Here is a 24,184-nt window from a genome sequence, read left to right on the forward strand (position 1 = left end):
AGAGAATAAATAAGAAACAATTTTTCAATGTTTCTTCCAATATGGGAAGCTTGCAAACAGCATCTGAACAAATAAAAAAGGTAATCAGTCAGTCTTCAAATGTGGGTACTTCAGTGCATGGAAGTCCTTGCCACAGTGCTAAATCTTCATCAGTTCAAGAGGTGATGGTTTAAGGTCTTCAGCTTCTTCACTGAAGACTGTTAAATTACCATGTGTGGCCCGAGAAGTCTGTATGGTAAATTATTGCAGATTGGACAAGTTATTTGGCTGCTGTCATGTTTGCCTCATTTTTGTGCTCATCCATTTTGGGAAGATGGACTTTTCAGCCACTGCCAGGAATAGGGTGATGAATGAGATGCAACTTTGATCTGGCCTGGAGTGGCTGTACTTCTGCTAGCAGAGATTGAACTAGCTTTGTGTATAGACAAGATAAATTCTATATTTTTGGGATGATTGATTTGTAATGTGAGAATGGCCCAAGTAGGGCTAGACTTACTGTTACTGAAAACTAAGGACCTTAGCTGGTACATTCCACTTTTGAACTGATCAGTTAAGAAAAGTATTTTTAGTATGTTTTTTAGGATAATTACAACTGTTGATTGTTGTTTTTCTGATTAACAGTTTTGCTGTTTTGTAGCTAAATTCCAGGATTTTGACTAGATCACTTATCTGCATGTGGAGCCTCTGCAATTTCATGGAAGTTTTTGAAGGATTTAGGCCATGTAGATGAGTGAATATAGCTGAACATTTCTAGATAAGATAAAATGGGTATGTTGGTTTTGAAATTGATCATAAAATTAAAATACAAACTTGAAATTCTTGTTCTAGGAAATAGTTCTGTAGTAGTCCTTTCTTGTTAAGAGCATTCTAAAATGCCGAATGGTAAGTTGTTGAAGCCATTCCAGGTGATAAGCAAAAAGCTATAACTGTTTTCTTCCCAATTAATATTTTGAAACTACGACATATAGAAGAAAGAAGAAATAAACTTGTACCTTATTTTTGAAATGTATACAGAAGTTACGAAGGTGTTCTGAACTCTTCCCCTCCTACTCTCCGAAATGTTTTTAATATTCTCATCCAGCTTTTTACATGTTTTAAATAGAATTTCAAGTCTGGTATCCCCTCTGTTTTGCTGGTTTTGCTTTTTTTTCTTTTTGGATGAGTCAGATGTGCATTAGTAGTTCTCACTGTTTTAATTAAAGTGGCAGAGTGGTTGAATCCTTAACAAGCCAGACTACGGTAGGAGGGACAGAACAGAAAAAAGCCTTCACATCTCATCTTGATTCTTAGGTTAATCATCCAGAGTCTCTCCAAAGTCATAATCACATAATTCTTTTAAACACCTACAGATTTTTCTATTGTAGACAGTAGTTTAACATCTGAAGTAAGAACAAGCAAGAAAAATATTTAAAATTAAAAACGATAAGTTACAGGTTTTCAAACATAAGAAATTTGTGCAAGGGAAAGTATATCATTTTACATTTTCACATTTAAAATTCTTTTTTTTTTAGCTTAGGGCATTAATATGGTGAGCAGGTACAAGACAATTTTTGGTGTCAGTAATAAGGCACTTACAGTATGTGTGTGGTAGATGTGAGGTGATGGGCTTCACATAAACTGTTTCAGTACTTACCTGTTTTATGGTTGCTTTACACGTGCATGGCATGTGTCTTAAATATACCTTTATAGGAGCAAGTGAACTGGAAATCACATGCAGAACGAGTAAAGCCACAATACTGTTTTCAGATCCTTCTTTAATATGAAGTTAACCAAACCCAGACCTTTCTGTTGTGAGAAAAGTAACCATCCCTGGAAATTTTCACTTGTGTTGTTGTCCTTATTTGAACAGTTGCTGAATTAGGCTCAGGTCTCAGTGTTAATGCTTTAGCTTGCAATCCTCATTTTGTGGTGTTCTAAAAATCAAAGGCATTTAAGATTCATCGGTTCTTTTTTTTTTCTTTTACCGTGCATTCAGTAATTTGCTTCTGCAATATTTAAGTTTTAAGCTACTATGTAGCCTATTTCTACAGATAAACAAGGCTCCGATCTTTATTTAAATAGATTCAACGGCTGCCTTCCTGTTTACTTAACTGCTATGTAAATTGCATGTAAATTCCACTCTGGTACTTACATATGGCAGCTGGCATCACATCCGCCTTGTCATTTATGTATGTTTTGGATCTTAGTGATTTTCCGGCTTAATTTCTACCACTCACAGCAGTTCAACTTGAATTTTTACAGGTTAGCTTCAGCCTTTGTTTGCCGTAGTACTGCTATAAGTTCGTTGTTTGCACCTGTATCATGGAGTTGTTAAGGTTGGAAAGACCACTGAGATCAACCAGTCCAGCCGTCAACCCATTCCCATGACCGCTTCAGGCCATATTCCTCAGTGCCACATCCACCCTTTTCTTGAACGCCTCCAGGGATGACGAATCCACCACCTCCCTGGGCAGCCTGTGCCAGTTGACGCCATTCAAATTAGTGACAATCCAATTGTATTTTCCACAGAAAATGCTGGTTTATTCTACACGCTTGTCTTTTTGGAAATGCTAAAAACATACTTTACAAAACAGAAATGATTGATGTAAACTTAAGAAAATTGAAGATTTCCTTAAAAACAAACAAAAACTGGACCAAGCAGAAAATCCAAATGGTATTAATTCAACCTACTCTGAGATTTGTAAAGGCAAAACTAGTTTTTAAGAAAGTACAGAATTGTAACTTTGTGGTTCTTGAACCTGTTTGTTTGGGAAGTTAGGTTTAAAACATGGATAATTTAGGTCTGTTACTTTTAAAAGGTGTGTGGTTGTGTGGGACCACAGTGCAAAGTTTTGCTTTGTGTCGTATCCGTGACTTTGCAATTCTGTGAATGCCAGCTATTTCTTGTTGTACTTTTCTCCATGCTTGACAGAAGAATAGACTGTTCTTCCTTTGTTTACTCCCCCTAGGAAAGGGAAGTAAAAGCATAGTGCAAGTGCAAAAATCTGCTAAAATTAGAAACCTGAAATAAATACCAAGGCAATAGAAGTCTTGTATATCTCAAGTCTGGGTTTTTGTGGATGCTCTTCATGTGAACAGCTCCTTGTGGTCTGCTAGGAATGGAAGTTCTTGTCACCACAGGCTGTGACCAGTCTGCCATTTCAGAGGCAGGAAGTTTAACTCTGGATGTAGGGTGCTGTATAAGTTGTCTAAATCAGGGAAACTGTGGTTTCTCCCTACTGTCAACAGGGAGAGTAAGTTGTCATAAAAGCATGCTTTAATTCATTGTGTTTTATTAGACACTCTCTTTTTTTTTTCCCCACAAAATTCAAAGTTATTTTTAGAGTTGTTTTTCCACAGAATTCTCTACAGCACTGTTATAAAGAACCTCTTCTCTGTTAACTGTCAGGCCCTGCCAGTGATGCTCTATTTTAACAAGAACTCTTTTGATTTTGGAGAGTACAATATATTGGCAAGTGACTTAAGCTCCAGGCTTTGTTTGATATTAGTGTAGAGACATTCAGAAACTCAATCCATGTCTAGAAAATGCGATGATCCTCTTCTTATGAGACTTTTTTTGTTTAATTCCAGAATGAGAGTATAATTGCATGCTTTCATGTTATGTTTGAGTAATATTTTGTCCCTTTCACTCTGTTCATTTCTTAAATTAAGAGAAAATCCACAGCACAAGTAATAAACGTACTATAATAATACTTACAAAAAAGCTTTCAACTTTCTACATCCAAAGATCCATCCAAAAAAGAGCATCTCCACTTCTATGCTAAAGCTCCCTGATTGTACTGATGAAGCTCCAAATATTGGTAATGCTGTGACCTTACTGTGAGGATGGAGGAGTTAAAAGACTTGAAGAGCAACCTAAAGTACCCCTTATGGTGCATATGGTGCATAGCCCACATCCCACCGAGGAATGTCTCCCCCAGGAACATCTTAGGCTGAAGTGCTCAGTATCATCAGCGTATATCAGCTCAGGCACACCATGCAGAAATCCATGGGACCCTCTGGAACAGAGGCTGCAGAGGCTGGTGCTGGTGCTGCCGCAGTGCCCTGTTGGCCATCGGTGAGTGGGCACTGGGGCATGTAGTGAGCAGCTTACCCTGCATGTACTCTGCTCTGTGAGAAAGGACAGTGCTGAGCATATGGTGGCAAGAAACTTTCTGTTAAAAGGTTACTGATATTCTTGGTTAGTCTTATTTCCTCATATCTTTAAACTTTTCCGACTTCAGCAACACGATGGTGTGCTGGTCTTGGAAGACCTAAATGCTATTACAAATGCTGGATGAATTTGCTTTACATTTTGAGATTCGACCATTTGTTTGAAGTTTCCATAAAACAGTTCTTTGTCCTACCATTTCAGGGTAATCTCTCCTGTTTTCACTAGCTGATATTTGACCTGTTTCCAAAACATCATAATGCGCTGGAAACAGTACTGCAGAAAAAAGGTTAAGGGCTGTTTGTGTTACATTTTAAACTTATTATTTTAAACTGTTAGAGCATGGCTTACTGTGTCTTTTGAGTTCATTTGGGAAAGGCGTTTGTTCAGGATTAGATCTCGTGTTCAGAAGTGTTTTGACATAACCACAGCCCCTGTCCAGGAAGGATTGAGGGCATGTTCTGCTGGTTTGGATGCAGACTTGCAAAACTGTCACTTGCTGTTCTATTCATGCACTCTTGGAGCACTAGTTTTTACATTTTGCTGTCCTTCTTCTGTGCTTATTTTAGGATGATAGTTTGCAAAATTCGGTCTCCTTTATTTTGGACTAGAGACTGATTTGTAAATGTGGAATCTACAGAGCATATTTTTAACAAAAGTTTATTTTTAATTAGTTTCTATTTTCCTTTTTTTGGTTATTTTTATTTTTTAATAATAATATTCCTCCAAAGACCTACATTCCAGATCTGTTTTCAGGATTTTGATTTAGAAGAAAAAATCAGAAGAATGCTTTGTTTATTGCCACACTCTCCCTTTTTGACCTTAAGCATTTAACTTCATGCAGAAGCATTTGTCCAACCTTAGTGGTCATTCATGCAGCAATATATCTAATATCATAATAATGGCACAATTATTTGGCTTGTAGAAGATGAATTAGTAGTCTGACTTCAGATCAGCCAGTGTGCAGTAAAGAAGAAAATTTGAATAAAATTTCTGTGAAGTTTTAAATTTAACAGCTTTATGTGGGTCATTTGGGTGTAGTTCCTCATCATTATTTGATCCTAGATAGAAGAAAAAAGCTCACAGAACTGTTATTTTATTTTCAGCTGCAGTCTAAATAAAACTATAGTGCAGTTAAATAGAAACTATAGAAAATGCATTTCTATTACCTGCATCTTTTAGGTGAGGTGCTTGGTAAACCTGAGCAGTTTTGTAAGAATTTGAGCTGTTTAGGCAGTCAATCTATTTTAGAATTGGTCCTTCCCATGAGAGAATTACTTCCCATGAGTACATTTTTTCCACTCTCTTTCAAAGAATAGAGCAATTTAATTGGAGTGGGGAGGAGGAGGAAAGGTGGGAAGCATCTGAGCATTGCAGGCCTGGTAGGGATTTCTCTAAGTCTATATCCATAAACCTTTTTTTAGACATAGAATTATACCTTGTTACTCAGCTTTGCAGAACTGTTACAGGCTGGGAAAATTAAAAAAATAAATCTAGAAACTAATTTCGTTATGTTGCTACGGTAGTATTCTTCATAAAGCAACGCATGGCCTGATGGGTTTCATCCCTTCCCTCATTTTCTATCCTGTCTCCTCCATCCCTGCAATTGATACAGGCACTGTGTGTGTGCCTGCCTCTCAGGTGGGCACATTCTCTGAGCAAGAGAATGTGTTGAGTCTGTGCATGAGCTGCCTTGGGCTCCTCTGTAGCATCACAAATCCATGCATCTAGTTTCTTAGTATAGTGTGCTTGCAGGTTCTGTTGCTTTTGTATGTGTACTTTTGCACATTTTCATTTCATTACAGTGCTTAGAATGGTTCTGCATTCTGATCCTTATGCTCATACTGCTGATGAAGCTTCTAGGAGCTATATTTTGCTAATTAATTAATTCAGGATGGAGGTTAGCAAATAGTTCTTTTTCAAGAGAGTGGTCAGGTGTGGAATGGGTGGCCCAGGAGGGTGATGGAGTCACCGTCTCTGAAGGTGTTTGAGAAACATTTAGATGTTGTTCTCAGGGACATGGTTTAGTGGGAAATATGGGCGATAGGTAGGCAGTTAGACTGGATAATCTTAGAGGTCTTTTCCAACCTTGATGATTCCATGATTCCAATTTTCCATAGGCTGTGGTTGCACTAGATTCAGTGGAAATTGGAAATATCTAGGAAATGTTTCCTGGAACATTTTATCCCTGCTTAGAGTTTTACTAATTTTTCATTTAGAGTACTTTGAATCTAGTATGTTCCATTTACTGTTTTTATTTCTGTTTGGTTTGCATGCTCTGATATAAATGCAAGAGCTGTCTCTGATAGGGTGTTTAGCTCAAGTAGTAAGGCATTAAATTAAGCGAAAGAAAAGTAGAAAATAAAGTATGCCAAAGTGAAGATGCTTTGAAAGCCCACTCTCTAGAAATTAAATAACAGTATCACAGTAATGTCCATGGAGAATCCATAGCGCTGTGGAGGATGCCAGAGGACACCTTGCTTCTGGTGACGGAGGCTGTGGCTGATCTTATAGGTTTATAAATGTGTAAACTGCTGGAAGTAACTGCTGTGTTCTCTAGGCTGCTTAGTCAAGATTTTCTTGAAGCTCTGAGCTGGCTGTCCTGCCCTAGCTGAAATGATTCTGGACTGCTGTGAAGAGATAACAAGGCAGCCTGTGCATCTGCTTTTAAAACTACTCACATGTACCTTTGCATTTGGTCACTATGCTATTTTTTAAGTGCCTTTTATTAGAGAAGTATTGTTTTTTTTATCATAGCATAACTCTGTAAAATGTTTGATTAATTTTGGTCATGTTCAGGGAATATAAACATTTAGTTATCACTGGAATTTATAACTGGGAGATGGCAGTTTTTAATTTTGTTCTCTACCAATAAAAACCAAAGTAATTTTAATACAATTTATTAATATTGCATTAATCCTTCATCTGAAGTTAAATACTCGTCTTGTTACTTACCTAATGCTGAATTGCCCCTTCTTTCTGCCACTGTAGAGGAAATTTAGGACAACTAGGTTTCTACTTGGCTACTCTATTGGGGAGGTGATGCTTTCTCTTCCTGTCGTGTAGTTTCAGAAGTGTAATGATGAATGATTTTCTCCACTTTCAGTCTGATCTGTAGCATTGAGGATTTTCTTGTCAATACTTTCTTCCTGTTTTGTCAATGACAATTATTTCTTCTTTATATATGAGTCTCTACAGATGTGACGACTATTCTGAAGTCACAGGTTGTGCTGATAAACTGTCTGCGTTCTTTTCAAGCTCAGTGATGCCCAGATATTATCTTTGATGCAAACAAAATTATCTTAAAGAGCATGACTTCATTATTTTGCAAAGTATATGTTCTGATACCCTCTGTTGCTAATTAAAGTACTGAAGTGTATGACTTCAGTAAATATTCTGTAATTTCAAATATCTTTACAATTGTAAATCTCATTTCTTAAATCTAATGAGATACAGAATTATTTTTATATAAACGATATTTTAAAAAGAAATGTCATTTCCTTTTAGAAGTACTGATTAATCTACTTCTATTCAAAGAAGTGATAACTCATATCATAATCACACTCTCATTAGAAAATAATTAGGCAGTTCTGGGGAGCCACAGTCTGTATGAGGTAGTCATAGATGTAGAATCTAAAGAACAAGCAAAAACTTGTAGTCAAAACTAGTTCCATGTTTTCCAGAAAATATGCCAAAACTTATTTTGATTTTATTATGATTTTATGCAGAAGCATTATGCATTTATTGTTTTCTTTTTTAGCGGGATGATTCTTGGTAAAAAAAAAAAAACAAACTGCATTGGGCTTAGTTCACTATCTTGGTACTAGCATTTTGGATGTCCAAATGACAAAATGGGATTCTATGTAGCTAAATGTCAGTGGTATTTTGTTAAAAAATAATCCTAATTTTTACCTACAAAATAATGGATTTTGAGGTGATAATCATTTAGGGAACTGACTCTGAAACAGGTGTTCCATAAATGTATCAGTTTTGCATTCAGTAATGGTCAAAAGAAGCAAATAAATGATTAGGAGCAAAGATGATGCCAAAGTAGAAAATATCATAATAAAATATCATTAAATCATTATATAAGCCCATCACCTTGCCTGAGTTGCATACAAAGGGTATGAAAGAAGAAGGTTTGGGAAGAGTGGAGGGGAGGATCTTGAATTACGGAGCAGCTTTCCTGTGAGGAAAGACAGAATTGAGTAGGATTCTTCAAGACTGAAAAACAGATGGCAGAGGGGGATACAGTAGATATCTATAAAATTGTGAGCCAGGAAGAAGGTGACAGCAGAATGACTGTTCACAGACATTTTCTGTATAAGAATCAAGGAATGTCATTTGAAACTACAGGGTGACAGCTGCAGAGCAAACAAAACAAGGTGATCCTTTGGAAAAGTGTTGTTATACTCTGGAGTTTCATGCCACGTGGATACTGTAAGTTTCCATGTGCTCAAGGACAAATTGGTTAGAATGGTGCAATAAAAATGAACTAGAAGTTGCAGAATGTATGTGAATCCCATCTGGCTGTGTCAGAGGTGCCATTTTTTGGAGACCAGGAGACTGCCTGGGGGAAGAAGGAACTTTCTGTCTTAGCTTGTTTTTACGCTTTTCTTTGGATGTCTGAGCGTGGCTGTTTCTCAGATATGGCATACTGGTGTGTGTGGATCTGTGATCTCTCCTGTTTGAGCCCTTCTAATATAATTGCACTCAAGTTCTTGGATCTTCCATGGGATTTCTCTTTCAGGAAGGATAAGTTGTTCTAGCTAATGTTTGCAACTTTAAGCATTTGGGAAAAAAAGCTGTATAGATGAGAAAGAGTAAGACACTGCATTCTGCTAATAGACTGAGTATTGGCTTATGATATATGCTTGAACATATACATATGCTTGAACTAAAGCCTGTTTTTCAGATCACGTGGCTCATTGACTTGAACCTGGCTTTGAGACTCCTTCCCAGGCTGCGTAGGTGTAGTGTGTCTGTGGGTCCTTCTCCTCCTCTCGTATTTCTAGTCATAAATTCTTCCAGACAGAAAAAATACTTTAAAACTTTTTTCCAAAACATTTTACCTATGAAAGAGCATCCAGAGAAAGTCTAACAGAGGTGAGGAAAATGCTTTTTTTCTTCTAAGCTTAAAAATATCCACAGCATTTACCAGCCATTTAAATAGACTCTGACAGTAATTTCCATTCCAACTCTTGTTTACAGTAAGCTGTCTAATTCAGTTGGTTTGGTATTGAAAACATCTCTGGGACATTAACCACTCGTTGTGTTGTTAGGCCTTTGGAAGTTTGAGTATCCTGATCTCACACATGGTGGTAAAAGCTGAGCACTGGCACAGCTTTCTGATGGCTGTGGATCTCCTCCTTGGAGATCTCCAGAAGCCACAGGCCATGGCCCTTGGCCCTGCTCTGGCTGTCCCTGCTGGGGCAGCGGTTGGGCGGAGGGACACAGAGGGCACTGCCAGCCGCAGCCGCTCTGAGAAGCTGCACAGCTTGCACTCAAAAGAACCAGAACTCAAAAGAACAGAATTCCTGCGGTACTTGTGCCTGAAAATTGTTTGAAGGATGGAGGCAGGGAGGGTAGGAGAGACATATCATGTCATCTTATTAAAACAAGGGAAATAACGAAAGTTAGGTTGGCTTTCCTTTGTTTAAATGTTCTGTGACAAATAAGAATCTCTGTAGTCATCTGTTGTGGCTTTTTTAGGAGCTGTCTCAGTTTAAGGAATGAATTTGAGTTTATCATGGTACAGTGCAAAAATACATGATGTTATTTACTAAAAAAATAGGGGCCTGCCTTTCACTTTGATCAAAAACAAGGAAAAAAGTGGAATAGTGAATTCCGCTTCCATATATATTTCCTATGATATAATTTTGAAGCTAGTAATATAAATACATTCTGAATGTCTGAATGAAACAATCCAAGAATTCTTGAAGCCACTTTAACCAGGCCTCCACTGAAATCATAAACCTTGCGTATATGGGCTCTGTTGCATATTATATAAATATGACTTAAGCTCTTTTCCTGCTCACATGGAGCCCATGTTGGCAGAGGAATGCAGGGCCAGTTTCCATGGCGACGGCGAGGCACTGTGAGGAGGCCTGCGGTTGGTATTTTTATGCAGGCGAGGAGATGCAGACCTACATTTTTAGCTAGGAAATGTTTCAAACCGCAAAAACATTTAGCAACGGTTATAAACCTACTGAAGAGGTAGATCTGCCTAACAGTGGAAACAGAAACCTCTTGTTTGCTTTTTGCAATAGAAAATTTATTTTCATTATGTTTCTCTGACGTTACCGAAGAGCACTGTTGAATACATACACAATTATTACTGATGGATTTATGTGGAAATCAGAAGGAATTTTCTATACTTAAGGGGTTTTGTGCTGTGGCAAAACAGGGACAAAACGGGCTGATTTTTGGCCCAGCCTTTTAGCCTTTTCCATCTACTTTTTAACCTTCTCTAATCTTGTCTTTGAGGACTTTGAGAAAAATCTCATTCTTTATGGCAGTCTTTTCTCTATGTTTATTTTCTCTGGGTTATTGGAAGATGATCCTTACTTGCTTGTTCTTTTAACCTTCTGTTATCATTCAGTGGAACTTAATATATATATTTTTATTTTTAGCACAACCGTAAGGATGAGGAGAACTCTGACTTCTTTATTTTCTTTTTCTCCCTGGCACTGAACATGTTAAAAGATACCAGGCCCCTTATTAGCTGAAGGCTGCTCAGTAAAGTTTTACATTGCTCCTCTCTGTATGTTTTTGCCTGCCCTTTGTGTGTTAGGTACTGTCAGTGTTTCTTTAAAAAAAAAAAAAAAAAAAAAGGTTGTAGCTGATGTGCAGATTCCTAAATGCAAGTCAGATGAAACTAGAAATATTAGGGGTATCTGTTTTACAAAGTGTCTTCTGTGTACCTGTGAAAGTGTTCACATGGCAGGCTGGGACATTACACAGAGGTAAAGATAGTGAAGATGTGTTTAAAACAGATAAAAAAGGCTGCTTCGTCTGTCTTCCTGGAAGATATATCTCTTGAAGAGATCTGAGAAGATCTTCAAGGTAGTTATTTTCCATTGATATTAAAGGAAAAGTTAGGAGTGAGGAAACATGATATAAAGGTATCAGGTAGCTTTCTAGAAATGTTGCAGTTGCATTTGGTTACCAAATGAAGGAGTCTCTAAGGGAAAGGAGTTCTGAAGCCTGCTGTTTCTCTCTTGGAGTGGTCTGAGGTGAAGCTTTGCTCATCTCTTTGCATTTCTCTATGCCACCTACACTATAAAGTTCTACCTTGGTGAAGTGGGATGTTCTGGGAAGTCAGAAACTTCTGAGAAGATAAACCTATCTGGAAGCAGTAATCTTCAGAAGTGTGAAAGGCTCCGTACATCTCAGTGAATCATCTTTCTTCCCCAGCCCTAGCACTGTAAAACTATTCTGTATCTGGTATTTCCTAGCGGGAATTCATCAAATATCTAAAGGGAACTGATTTTCCCTGACTGGGACCCTTGTGGAAATCCAAGTAGACTAAATGAGGGGGAAGCAGCCTCTTTTTTATGTTTCACACTCAATATCAACCTGAATTAAACACAGAGGCATTTTACTGCTGCCCAAGGCTTGGCTTCCTTGTCATGCTAATGATTTAAAGATGTCTTGCTTAATAGTGGAATATCCCACCTCATCATGCATTCAGCTTCTGTTTCACCTTCTGAGAAGTTTAGCACTTTCAAGTTTTGCTATTAAATGAAAACCTGTGTGCATAACGAATGCATATATATCTTGATTCAGGAGCAGAAAAATGTATTTGCCTGTGCAGTTACTATCAGTGCATAAGGTGAGATGAGCCTGCTCGGTTCCTCTCCTGAAACAGTGATACAACTCAGAGTTTCCTTCAGCTGTTTTCCATCCATTGTTGCTGGTAGCCTACGTAGCTTCTTGAAGACTTCACTGAGGCTTGTCAGATAACTGAGCCAATGCCAGAGTAGACTTTAGCTGACTTTGGCACTGACTCAGCTCAGTGAAACTCAAGGCAATACATAACAAACATATGTAGCATGTCTTAGTTTTAGCACCAGTCAGATCAGAAGCTGTGCCACCACAACACCTCAGTATTTCCATTTTCATCAACAGTAAACTGAAAATGTTCCTTGGATCTCAGTTTCTGGTCTTCTAGTATACAGTGGATTTGAAGACATAATATCATCATCCTTAATTGTCCTGAGGAGTTCAGCACCAGCCTGTTTCTGTTTTGAATTGTGCCATACTGATTGTCTTTGACATTTGACTTCTGAAACCTGAAATCTTGAAAGTTCTTCAGTTTTTGTAAGAGTTCTGCCTAGTGGTCAGGTGCGGATACAGGTTTAATTGTGAGAAAGAGGTGAAATAGGGGTGATAACTTCCCACTAAGTAATAGTTGCTATCAACTTCCTGTTGTAAGTTGGGTTCAGAAGTTACCCTTGCTAAATGATCTTGTCTTTCTTGATGTAGTGTGGGAAGCTTCAGTCACAGCACTGTGGTATCAGGACACCTGGTTGTGGAAGGATCTTATTCTGGGAGGCAGGCTCATCCTTGCAGTTACATCTTTTTTACAAGAGCAAATGTCCATCCGGGATGCTGTGACAGCTGGGATTCCTTGAGTGTTTTTTCACCGTGGATTAGAATCTCTGTTATTGTTAGAAATAGGAATGTTCTGATAAGTGAGTCATCCAGCATCCATGCTGTGAGATAAAGCACACCAAGGGCAACTCTGATGGTTGGATAATCCTTGCTCTCAGACTTGCTGACATGAAAGAGATTCTGAAAAACTCATAAGGACTTACCACAGTTTTTGGTGACCAAAACTGGCACATTCAAGCCAGCTGGGCTGGCTGGACAGGGCTCTAAAATACTTCCCCAATTTTCCCGAGGAAGCCACTGCTTGGTGAAGGTCCAACTAAAGGAAAAGATCTTAAGCTGCAAGCTTCAGACAAAATGGAGAGCTTCAAAATGAGCCCTACAGCCCATAAGGTGAGTGGTTGATAGGAATAAGGACTGAAAAGGCATTTCCTTGTCAGTGTTGAATGAGCAGAACAGCACAAGGAGGAGTAATGACCTCTGCACTGTAGGAATGTGTGACAAGATAGGACTCTGCAGCTGCTTTTGGGAAGCATATGGTATGACATTTGCATCAAATAAATAGAAGATACCATATTCTGTAAGAGACACAGATGGTGATTGGGCAAGAGATCAGTTCTAACTTTGCATTAAAAAGTAAAAAAGCTAAGGTGGGAAATTTATTCTGAGAGCGAGGCACTTGGAAAGACTTATTTTTCTCAGAAACTGAAGCTATTGTTTTCTTCTGTGTCAGTTTATCAAACAGTTATCCCAATAAGTGGTTTTTCCATGTATTTGAGCAGTACTAATTGCTACCACCTCTACAAACACAAGGAAATAAAAAGACTAAGTCATAAATGCCATGGTGCATTACTCAAGAAGAAAATGAAGAAAGCCTCATTGAGTCAGGCTTGCTACAGTGTGAAAATGCACATAGTGGGGATGAAAAGTCAGTCTCTAAATTTATCAGCCAGCATCATTTTAGTTGGTGTCACCGTTTTGGATTGTAACTCAAAGCTGAAGAGTGGTCATGGTCCTGTGTCCAGAAGAGGTTGCCAGCTGCCTTTTATTTTTACTGCTATGAACTATCTCTCAGATTCAGGAAAGCTCAGCTATGACTGTGCAGACTTGAGCAGACAGGAAGAAAATACCTTGTTTGTGCTTACAGGCTGCTCATTTCTTGATCCTAGCTTATAGTCAGCATCCAGGTTTTAAAATTACTGCGATAGAAGAATGGATTATGAAGATTTTTCACCTCCAAGTACAAATGCAGCCCTTACAGTTTTTAATGCTGTATTTATTAGGGAGAGTTGTGAGAGAACAAGGTGTAGTGGCTTTTAACTAAAAGAGGGGACATTTAGCTTAGGTGTTAAGAAGAAAGCCTTCCCTCAGAGGGCAGTGAGGCCCTGGCACAGCTGCCATAGAGCTGTGGGTGCCCCATCCCTGCAGGCGCTCAGGGCCAGGTTGGATGGGGCCCTGGGCAGCCTGAGCTGGTGGGGGGCAGCCAGCCCACGGAAGGGAGTTGGAACTGAAGGGTTCCTTTTAAGGTCCCTTTCAACACAAACTGTTGTGTGATTCTGTTAAAACCAGTGACTCACTATTTGAATGAATTGTCTTGAAACACATATACCTGAAATTTGACCTTTTTCTCACTTTTGACTGATGCTGAACTTTGCAATTACTTCTTTTATGAATTTCTGTTATGAAAAAGAATATTTCAATTAATATGAATGAGTAGACATGCTCATATATTGTATTTGCCCACATATATTGTATCCAAATGGAAGAATTTTAGCAGCTCTCAAAAACTGGCACCATTTCTTTGAATGACACATATTTGTAACACGACTAATATTGAAGGTAAAAAGTTTTGAAATTTTATTTAGTTTGTTTCTATTATTTACTGTTACTACTTTGTATTTGCTGCAGATAACAAAAGTTTGCTGACTTAATAGTGTAACCTAATTCCTTCAGGCTCTTATCTTTTTTTTGTTTCCTGCCTTCCAATTGTGTTTCCCAGTATTTATCCCAAAACAGTTACCTTCATCTCCCTGCCCTATAGATTTAGGTTTCCAAACAGTAAGTAGGCATGGAGATGAAAAATGTTAGTTTTTTTTTTTTTAATTTAACATTGAGATGATCATCTAAAATTGGGATTACATTTTCCTAGGGTGAGACTTGGGGAGAAAAATAGCAAAGGATGTGCTGCTGCTGGCAGTGTTTGATTAACTAGTGAAGAATTACAGTTTCACTGTTCTTATTAAATCTTTTCTAGTAGGCATTTAAACAGGTAAAAAGGGCTCTGAATGCTGTATTTGTTGATTTATTCCTGCTCAATATACATGTGTATTTAGTATATTTAGTAGTGCATGTATGTTTATATTGACTCCAAGGAAGCTGTTGGCTTTTATTGTTGAGGTGTTGGTTGGGAAGATGTTTTGATGCTAGATCTACTTGTTCCAAAGGGGCCAATAGCTCTCTGGGAGGGCAGAAGATGCTTCTGCAGCCTCCCCTCCACAACTTGCAAGTTTGTTGCTAGTAGCAACTGTAAGATACTGAAACCACAAGCAGCAAGTTTTCGGATTGAATCTTATTAATAGACAGACTAGAAACACTATAATTATTGAGACAAAGAGAAAGTCAAAAATTGAATACTACAGCGTAGCATACAGAGCATACAAAGTAAAAAGTTAATTTCCATTTAGATACTTGTGATTCATTCTGTTGAAAGTAACCATCAAAGAGCTTAACTATAGTAACAGGGAAGAAGAAGTCCGAGAAAACAGTAGCAATGACCTCAACTGCCTGCCAGCGTTTCCTGTAAGGTCCTCCAGTCAGTCAGAAGTTGAAGTCCTTCCCAGAGAGATGCAGCCACACAGCTTGAGAAGGGACTCTTCTCACAGGAGGATTTGGTGAAGGTGATGCATCAGTGGAGGCTATGAGACTGTTTTGGTTTTTTTTTTTCACCAGGTTTTTAGTGTTTTTGTGGAGCAGTGACTTCCAATGGAGGTTTCATTTAGGCACCTATTCGGGAGCATGTACACAAGGGCTGCTCTAAAAGTAATGATTGCTGTTTTATTGTGTTGGCCTGTGTCATCAGAGGTGGATGTTGGTGGTATGGCAGTAGAAGTTGAACCTTCCCACCAATATCCTGCTATATTTTGTTGCCGTGTGACAGATGGCAGCAGAGGGGCAGGTCTGACAGAATGGGGTCTGACATGGAAGTACGTATAAAGCAAAGGTGTGGAGTTTAATTCCTCCATGTGGAAAACACTGCAGCCATTGACATCCATCGTCATTTGCTGATGGTTTGTGGAGACCAACCAGCGGATGTGAGCACATTCACTCACTGTGTTTCAGCAGTGGTGACAGTGACAGTGGGTCACCTTCCCTGGTGCAGATGTTATGAGCATGGCATGCAGGCTCTTGTCCATCTCTGGAGAACATGCAGAGCTAATGGTGGTGACTGTGTTGGAAAATAGTGTTTTGTAGCTGAGACTTTGCTCTATCAAGTACTTATTGTGCTCTTTGTTGTAGTTTTCACTGAAATAAATAAAAAATTGGTTTTGGAGTGACCTGTTTAAGAAACTGTTTATTTTCCATAGATCAGCACATATTCCACAGGTGTATTTCTCCTCTTTGGCTTTTAGAAATTGTGGTGCAATTTTTTTTTAAATAATTTTCTCAACCTTTACAACACTTCACTGCAGGCTCAAACTGTGGGCAGTTTCTGTGCTGCTGAATGCACTTCTAGGAATTTTCTATTCATGTCCCTAAGTGATTCTGTGTTTTTATAGGCTGTTGACTTTTTCCCTGTGCTAGCCTGTCAAGGAGAACTAGTCTGGAAGGCAAAACTTTGCAAGAAACCAGTATTTGAGGAGAAAACATAAGTTCAGTTAAGAGTGAGGCTTCCTGGATAGATTTGGCATATGTTTTGCCATCGTAGGAAAATTTTCACATAATTGCAGCTGTTTGACAGCACAGTTTGGAGGGAGACTTTTAGAGCTTGAAAACATTTGTTTCTGGAACCTCGGTCTTACTGTCTCAGAGAAAATCCATAAAAGCAACCTTTTCTGATGTACCACCCTGGCAGACTTCACTGTTTCACATCAGATGTAGTTTGTTATAATTTTAGGCTGCTGCTGGTTCCTTTCAGCTCTGCAGTGGACTCCTACTTTGGCCCTGCTGATCTCATGGCGGTGAGAAGTTCAATTCATGGGTTTGTTATTCCTCATGGCTATGTAATCTCCAGCCCTGAAGCAAGGGAGTGACTCCATGGAAAAAGATGTCTCACAGTGCTGCCAGGCTGAGGTGGAAGCATGAGGAGGCTTGCAGCACAGGCTGCTTGAAATTGTATGTATTTATAGTACTCATTGTTTGGAAAGGAAGGCAGAGTTCTTTGGCACTTTACTTCGACACTGGTGTACACTAAAGCCCAAGGTCGCCTCCAAAAGGGTGAAGGGAATGAAAAGTTACTTCTGTGTTGGTGTTTGGTTGAGGTTGCAGAAGCCATTGTGTTTCAGCCTCCTTTGCTCCAGGAGGGGTTTCCGCTAGCACTGTGATGGATACTGTGATGTTCACCGTCCCAATGGGATGACAGTTTTATTTGATAACAACCAGATGTGGTAACTGCTTCATGCTTGTGACACAGCAGGAGTCTGTTATTTTTATGCATGGATATTCTAGAATTGGAAAGTGTATTATTGTTCAGCAGTGGTATAAGAGCACTAATTGACCTTTTTGCTTAAGTGGGGTGCCTCAGCAAGTTTACTCAAACAGCCTATCGGAGCTAGTTAAAAATGTGTCTCCTTATAATCTACTTCCTTCTTTGTAAGCTAATCTCTGGTATAATTACAAATTATTATAATATGGAATTACAAATAATGTATAATTGTTATTAAAATTTAAAATTATTTGTAATTCTAACAAGACATTTAAGATCTTATTTGAAATACGTTGTTTTGTTCCTTGAGCAAGAACTTAGGGGTTGTTTTGATCTCTTACGTTTTTTTCTGCTTGATCTATGCATGTATTTATTTAGAAAAACCTTCATTTCAGTCTGTCTCACATTCAAAGAGCTTACAGTTAGCAGTCACTTGTCTAATTAAACTAAATCTGCATTTGGGAAAAAGAATAGGCAAGAGTTCAACTAGTAAAGCAAACACCATTTGGGCACAAGAGAAAGAGGTCCAAATAATTGAATCCATGAACAATTAGTAGTAGCTGGAAGAGACTTGTGTATAGAGATTTCGGACTTCAAGCTTGGCAGCACCTGGGAGTCCTGCCCTGAAGCATGAAAGCTTTTGCCTTCTGGAGCTGGAGGGAAGCATTGCTGGAGCTCCTTCCAGATGGATCCACACCCACTCAGAGCTTTTGTGAAGCTCACATCTCGGCATTAGGGGGCTTACAGAATGTTTCTGCTGGTCCTTAGCCTCCCCCCACCTCCTTGTTTTTCTCTTCAATTTGAAATTCCCCAGAGGGCCTCTGTGGACATGTCAGGAGATTCATAACATTGTTAGAATACTGTTGTTTCCAAATTTTATCTTATTAAATATATGAAGGAGTCATTTAACTTCTTTTTAATCACATTTTCTGTCAGCAAATAAACTTCCCTGGATTTGTGCATTTGAAAATCTTAAGGATGCTTTTTTTCTACCCCTATGTTGGGGCAACTCTTAGCCTACTTTCGTGAGTTTCTGGCTCCCCCCAACATTTTTGTCATATAACTCAGTTTTCACTTTGAAACAGTGTCCTTCTAAAGGCAAGAGAATCAAATGCAGGCAATAGCTGTGTTCAAGGTGAAGTTTTGTTACCAAAAAGTAATCTTTAAATTAATAAATCCAGTAGTTCGTACTTGCTGCAGTGTTCACAAAGGTCCCCTCCTGGGTTAGGCCTTCACACATGGAGAACACCATGCTGGTTTTTTGCTTAATCTCACCGTATAGCAATCTTGCCTGCAATGCATTCTTACTCTATTGCTATTGCTTACTATTCTTACTATTGCTTGATAGTAACAGTAAAAACATCTTTTTCATATGATGAGGGTTTTGGATGAAGAGGCCTGAAGCCTATTTTACATGTTAGTCACGGGTGATTCATCTGCTGAGGAAGAGGAAGGCGTGCCTGAGAAGGAGATGGCTGCCCTGGGTCAGCCCGCAGTGTGGCCGCGTTCCCCCGGCTGGGGCGGCTGCCTCAGGAAGGACACAGGGCTGCCCTTCCAGCAGCTTCTGGCTCTTGGCCTTCCTGAGTCACAGGCGGTTTTGTGGGAGCCACCAGTAGGCTTTTGTGCCGTGACTTCTACTGATCCTTGCTTGAGTCTAGGTGTGCTTCCCTCTGTAGTGTCCTGGAAGGAAAAAAAAAAAAAAAAAAAAGCACCTTGCAGAAAGAAGTTACTTTTATGTAGTGTTTTTCTGAACTTGACTCAATTTGTGTAGGGTGTGGCAGTGAACAAACGCTTCCCATTCATTCTTCTGTTCCTCTCAAGATTTTATAGATCTCTGCTGACTGTTTTCCTGACTGAGGAATGCTGGCATGTTCAGAAGCTTCCCATATGGAAGGCATTTCATGGTTTTAGTCACCCTCACTGCTCTTGTTTTACCTTTTCCAAAATAGAAGCATAGCAAAACAACCCACCACAACAAAGCTGGACACCTCTTCCTGAATTTGTCATGGTACAGTTTATTCAACATGTGCAGGTTTTAATGTTATGCTTATTGCATAACCCTGGAGCAGTATGGTCTAACCATGATCTGTGGGGGACAGTAAAATACAGTTTGAAGTCATTTTTTTATTTCTTAAAGTGGGTGACTGATTTTCCCTGAGACCCCTTTTAGCACTTAGCCATATTCAGCTTTGTGTTTGCTGTATGGCAGAAATGCTTCAGCTTTTCTTTTGTTAAATTAAGCAATTCCCAGTTAAAAATAGAATTTCTTTGTATTTTGTTAGGATTGTGGTGTGTTTAATAAGGAGCAATTAAAAGATAAAAACATCCTGACTAGTGTTTGCTAATTGTTTGTTGTTACTTAGTTAATATACTTGTAAGGTTTGTCACTGTAGCCTGTGGAGGTGGTCAGTCCTCTGCATGCCCACTAACAGAACATTGCGAATCTAGAAATGGTGTCTCATCTTCTTATCATCAAGTATTTATGCTTGGATGATGATGAATAACCTAGTAGTGGTAGACCACAGAGTACCAAGTGATTACTGCAGAAAAAAGAAAAATAGATTTAGTATATGCGAGTGTGTGTTGCATAACACACGTCATTACATCCAACATTTTAGGAAATTAAGAGTAATAACTCGAAATAATGCGGCTGTTGAATAGTTTATGGTATGATAGTTTTTTTTGGCAATTACGTTTCTGAAAAGGGAGCGGAGGTTAGCATGCCTGTTCGTTACTCACAACTTTCCTAATGTCTGAATTGCTCATGTCAAAGATGTGTAAAAGCCCACTTCAGTGAAAAACAAAGTTAAATTTTAAGAAGTTCTATACTATAGAAGGAAATCTAGGCTGAATGAAGTATATATTCATGTCATACTTCACATAGGAAGATACTGTTGCAACATAGATAGCATCTTATCTTTCCAAATTAAGGACTAAGAAATAGCAAAACTGGAGATCTCTTGCGGATTGATGCCTCAACTCAATATTGTGAATTGTGTCAAGGCAGAAGAGCAAGCATCAGTGATGCTAGGATGAGCCACTGAACTTGTAGGCAGAATTTAAGCAGCCAAAGCAGTGCTGAAGACTTGATCTTCACCTATACCTCAGAAATGTAACAGTGAACATAAACAAACAACAGTGTCCCTTGCTAAACAAAAGCAAGCAGATGGCAAAAGAAGCCAGTGATACAGAATTAGCAGTCAGGCTGGTGTCTCAGAGCAGCATTTCTTTCCATCGCCTTCATCACACAGTAGCATTGAATTGCTTTAAAAGGTACAAGCAAAGCTAAAAGAACAAAGGTCTTTCTCAGTTTAAATCAGTGTTTTGTTACTTGCAGATAAAACCATAAATCACCTCAGAAGGAAATAAAGTTATGTCCTTCCTTCCTGATGTGCGCAAAGGAAAATAGGAAAATGCTCCTGAATTCTAGGATACTGAGTGCACGCAGATTGTAGATAGGAAAAAATAACCCTTTTCAAACCCAAATCAGATACAGGAGCTTGAGAAAGATGGAGAAGCGGCCCTGTTTTGCTAATTGGTTTCCTTAGAAATGAATTCCTTCCTCTTGGAGGGAAATTCTTGGTATTCCTTGACAGTTGCTTCAACATGAGTGACAAAATGTATAATGCTTCCAATTCCTTTCAAAGCATTGCTTTTATTCTGTAAATAAGTAGCTCTAGTAGTTGTTTGCTTAAAGAACAAAATCAGCGCAGTTTCAGTCGATTTTTTTTTAATTATTACCTGCACCACATTGCCTCAGTCTACCCTTCAGTTACTGATTTTGCTGCATTTGTGTCCTTTTACCTGTGACCAAATTAATAAAACTAAAACTTAATCCAAATGATGTAAAATGATGGTACCATCCAAAACTGTGGATATAAGCACTAGACAGTGTTTGAGATATATTATTATAAGTGCAGGCTCTTTTACTGTGTTTTATTTAACTTTTTTTTTATTTGTAATCTTTCAGTACTTTATATGATATGTGATCAGGGTATACAAAATGGAATTGTTCTCATTTAATGGGGTTGCAAGGTTTGTAATGCAGAGCCTTTCACAGAGATTTGTTTATAAGAGGATGAAAGCTTTCTGCCAACATGGGCAATTGGTTTGCTGACCGCTTGAGAGCAGACTGGTGGAAACGCATTATCTAAGGTGTAGGGAGATGAATGGTGGTCTGAGGATGCACTGTACCTCCTTTTCTCTATGTCCGTTTGTTTTGCTCACGTTGTACAACATGGAGACACCTGTTAGGAACAGAAGAGGAATGAGAAAGGCAAAATAAGGTAGAATTTATGGAAGCAGGAGCACATGGAAGTATGTTTGTTCTTTGCCTCATGAATGGCTCCCTTCTCGTGCTTCTGTTCTGTCCTAAACTTTACACCATTAGACATATTTATGTACCTTGGGTGGGTTTCTCTCCGTAACGTATTGTCTTGTATAACCACTGTATTTCATTAATAAATTAGTTCCAAGTGCTCTTTTTTAAATCTGGCCATTTACTGAAATAACAGAAGAATGTTATTTTCTGAAAGAAATATCAAGCAGATAAATTTGGTAAACATGCAACTTCCAGTAATGTCCTTTAAAGCAAAAGCACAATAGCAGCTGCTGTGCAGGCGGTGCATGTTGCCAGTGGAATTTATTTCTGATCAACTGTGTACTCTTCTACTCCAAATGCTCTTTCTTGAATAATCGCAGTGTGTAAAAAGAAAGAAAAAGTAGTGGTGGGCAATGGTGAGAAGAATGAAAAGGGGAGTATGGATAGACGTAAATACATTTTTTATTTGTGACCAAGGAAGTACTTGATTCTAAGTTTTAGGAGATTAAAAATTAACAAACTGCAAGGTTTTTTTCCAGTTGTGGTTATTTGAATGAGAAAGTAGTGTAAATTTGGTGGTTTTTTTTAGACAACTTAGATCTGAAGGATAAATTTGTATGCAAATTGTAGTAGCTCATGGTGTCACATATACTTCAAGATGTTTTGCAAGTATATAATTTTGCAATTATGTATTTTTATTCTGCATGAAGTTTGAGTATCAAAAATAACATAGGAGCAGTACCTGAGATGTTGGAGAAGGTTTTCTTGATTATTTGACAAACAAGTATGCTGCAACTCTGGATTCCATTTTTAAGTGTACCAAAAATACCAGACCAAGCTGCCCAGAGCCACATCCAGCCTGGCATTGAACGCCTCCAGGGATGGAGCATCCACAGCCTCCTTGGGCAACCTGTTCCAGTGTGTCACTTCCCTCTTTGTGAAAAACCTCCTCCTAATATCTCACCTAAACCTTCCCTGTCTCAGTTTAAAGCCATCCCCCTTGTCCAGTCACTATCCACCCTTGTAAGCAGGCATTCCCCCTCCTGTTTATACGCTCCCTTCAAGTACTGGAAGGCTGCAATGAGGTCTCCCCGAAGCCTTCTCTATAAACATAATAGGATATAAAATGCTTCAAATAACAACGTCCATTTTCCTATTTTTTTTAGAACTGTAGATGAAAGACACCTAGAAAACTACTTCTTGGTTGGTGTTAGTCTGGTTGTTGTTTTTGTGTTTTTTTTTCTCCTCCATTTAGCATGTGCACAAGAGTGCTGTATGTGCTCTTGAACTAAATTGGAAGATTAATTTTTCTCTTTCTTACTAATAGCAGTTTTTTGCATACTGTGTACTGACACAGTACACAGCTTTTTGTAGTCCCAACAGCAGCTACAGATAGGGAAAAGCGTGTTAAGTTGCCTGGTTTATTTTGGCATCATTAGAAAATGGCTTCTTAATAGGTATTAATGATATTTTTTCTCATTCAGCTAGCAGGAAAGAGATTTTAAATAACTCAATTTTCTCGGTGTCTTTTAAACAATATTTCTTCTCAGTCATGCTGAGAACATAGGTCTCAGATCACAGTTGCTTGTCAGTAATTCAAAATTCTGGTCTCTATCAGGAGCAAGCTGCCCAGGGAGGTGGTGGAGTCACCAGAAAAGGGTAAATGTGACACGGAGGGGCATGGTTTAGTGAACATATTGGTGATGGGTTGGTGGTTGGACCAACCTCTTATCTTAGCAGTCTTATCCAACCTTTATGATTCTTGTACTTTCTGTGTCTTGTTCTTGTGAATAAGTCCAAATTCACTGGAAACTTGCTTTTGTTGCAATCAGGTGCCCTCCTGGGACATCACAAGATGATGGTAAAGATACCAGTGAGGACATGAGATTTCCCAAGGTGTTTCCCCTCTCCTCTGGACAGCCAGGCTACCTGCTGACCAGACTCTTCACTGAGCATCTTCTCTTTCACCTTCAGGCCAGAGCCTCAGCAGAAAGCTCCCTCAGCACCTCCACCCCCACCGCCACCCCCACCTCCACCCCTGCCGGAGCCAACCCCGCCAGAGCCAGAGGAGGAGATCCTCGGGTCTGACGATGAGGAGCAGGAGGATCCCGCGGATTATTGCAAAGGTGGGTGCAGTCTGGGCTGCTGGGGTAATGGGCATCATGCACACTTTCAACCCGATTCTGAGGGAGGTTTTTAAGGACCTGGTCATTGTTTATGGAACTTACACAGAAGTTGTGAAAAACTGCTTGCATAACTGTCTTCAGCTCAACTTTTTCACTAGCCATAGCTTTTGCATGCATTTTGCAATTAAAAGATACGTAAGGTACTATATATCTGTTCTAGTTATAAGAATAAACTTTCCTTGATTGATATTGATTGTAAGAGAAACAAATATCCTAACTAAAATATGTTTGTATTACTCTAATACACTATGTATTCTAAAATACCTCAATGC

At 38.9% G+C, this 24,184-nt stretch overlaps 1 protein-coding gene across 5 annotated transcripts in view; it reads left to right on the forward strand.

Moving 5' to 3' along the window:
- Positions 1-24,184, forward strand: part of SRPK2 (SRSF protein kinase 2) — a 132,495-nt gene that overhangs the window by 66,128 nt on the left and 42,183 nt on the right. For all 5 annotated transcript variants that reach the window (XM_052680888.1, XM_052680885.1, XM_052680883.1 and 2 more), the window contains one exon: positions 23,701-23,852. In XM_052680888.1, the coding sequence (XP_052536848.1) occupies positions 23,701-23,852 (152 nt within the window). The remainder of the gene's footprint in view (positions 1-23,700; positions 23,853-24,184) is intronic.

The sequence above is a fragment of the Tympanuchus pallidicinctus genome, unplaced genomic scaffold (genome assembly GCF_026119805.1).
Source record: "Tympanuchus pallidicinctus isolate F22 unplaced genomic scaffold, pur_lepc_1.0 scaffold19, whole genome shotgun sequence".
NCBI classification, from domain to species: domain Eukaryota; kingdom Metazoa; phylum Chordata; class Aves; order Galliformes; family Phasianidae; genus Tympanuchus; species Tympanuchus pallidicinctus.